At 53.8% G+C, this 1,693-nt stretch overlaps 1 protein-coding gene across 1 annotated transcript in view; it reads left to right on the top strand.

Moving 5' to 3' along the window:
• Positions 1 to 1,213, top strand: part of TMEM132C (transmembrane protein 132C) — a 72,795-nt gene extending 71,582 nt beyond the window's left edge. Inside the window, exon 10 of the mRNA XM_027771378.1 lies at positions 445 to 1,213. Within this exon, the coding sequence (XP_027627179.1) occupies positions 445 to 888 (444 nt within the window). The 3' untranslated portion in view covers positions 889 to 1,213. The remainder of the gene's footprint in view (positions 1 to 444) is intronic.
• The last annotated feature ends 480 nt before the right edge of the window (positions 1,214 to 1,693 follow it).

Raw genomic sequence — 1,693 nt, 5'->3', positions numbered from 1 at the left:
GACGCGACCCCCAACGCCAGCGACGGCAGGAACGCCGGGGCGGGCGTTCCCCTGGAAGCCAGCGCCAGTGACAGAGGACCCAAGAAGCCCTTGCACGAATGGGGAGGCCCAGGCCAGCCCTACAGCAGCTCTTCCGTGGGGTACATGGAAGGAAGAGGCGCCACCACAGAGAGGTCGGCCTTCCGCAAGAAGAGCGGCCAGGAGAGCCTTCTGGATGACGGGGGCCACCTGCAAACCATCCCCGTCGACCTCGCCAGCTCCCCATCGCAGGCGGACCTCCCGAGGAGCCACGGGGAGTCGGACGAGAACGGCCTCACACCGGCGTCCCAGGGCCTGAGCGACCTGGAGACCGGCATGTACGCGCTGCTGGGCGTCTTCTGCCTGGCCATCCTGGTCTTCCTCATCAACTGCGCGGCCTTCGCGCTCAAGTACAGGCACAAGCAGGTGCCCCTGGAAGGGCCGGCCTCCGTGAGCCACTCTCACGACTGGGTGTGGCTCGGCAACGAGGCAGAGCTCCTGGAGAACGTGGGGGACACGTCACCGCCCCAGGACGAGCGCACCACCATCCTCGACCGCGGACTCGGACTCGGGGGCTGCGAGGAGAGCAGCCACCTCCTGCTCAACGGCAGCTCCCAAAAGCCGGCGCAGAGCCAGGGCCACAGGTCGGCCGACCCCGGGGGCAAGCAGGAGCCCCTGCACTCCCCCACCTCCAAAAGGAAGAAGGTGAAGTTCTCCACCTTCACCACCATCCCGCCCGACGACGGCTGCCCAACTGTGAACTCCATCCTCAGCACGGGGGAGGAGGTCAAGTGGGGGCGCCCGGGCGTGGGCGTGGGCGCCCCCGAAGGACTCGGAAACTACCTGGAGAAGTTCAAGGACAAGGTGTAGGCCTCTCTGGACAGTGGTGTTGCTGGTAGGGACAGGGGGGAGGCCTGGGGCCCTATGATAGCCCAGCTAAAAGGTCTAAGCCGGGAAGGAATGTTTTTTGTATCAAGAGGTTTTTTTTTAGCTGTTGTTGATGGCGGATTTTCAAAGTCAGAGGAATAAACTCTGGGGCAGGGGTGCAGATTAAGACATGGAATGGTGAAATCAGGAAGGTTATTTTATGAGTCACAGTATAATACGGACAAGCTACCAAAAATTATTTGTTAAAAAAAATGCAAAAAGACAAATAAAAAGAGACAGAGCTCATAGCCTGTTTATATTTCTAATAAAGAACTAAAATGTAAAACTAGGGCCTGCTAAGAGACATTTTCCATTTTAATTCAATATTCACTTTGCTGAGGACAGCTTTTGACTGTCAGCAGGAGGGCGAGGAGAGGATTTTTCTGAGTATAGGCTGCCTCTTGGGATAAGACCAACGGTCTTAAATCTTGACTTGATTATCTTTTCTTCCCTTTTACTCATTTCCTTTTACATTTTCCCTTTTTTCTGTGTCCTGCGCTTCTGTTTGATTTATAGCTACTGTTCATTTCTGAGGACTAAGTGGTAATTTTTCCTAAATGAAACATAAATTATGTTCCTGTCTATTAGATCAATTCTTAGAACCAATGTCAATTAATCCATTTTTCTTTGTTTTTTTTAGTTTTTTTTTTCCCCCCATAGGATACGTGCACTCACTGTAGAGAGACAGAGACAGTGAAAGGGAGAGATGTGAAAGGGAGAGATGTGAAAGGGAAGTACGAAATCACCC

This window comes from Tupaia chinensis, unplaced genomic scaffold (genome assembly GCF_000334495.1).
Source record: "Tupaia chinensis unplaced genomic scaffold, TupChi_1.0 Scaffold000211_1, whole genome shotgun sequence".
Classification (NCBI taxonomy): Eukaryota; Metazoa; Chordata; class Mammalia; order Scandentia; family Tupaiidae; genus Tupaia; species Tupaia belangeri.
The sequence above is the reverse complement of the archived record's forward strand: the minus strand, read 5'-3'. Positions and strand labels throughout refer to the sequence as shown.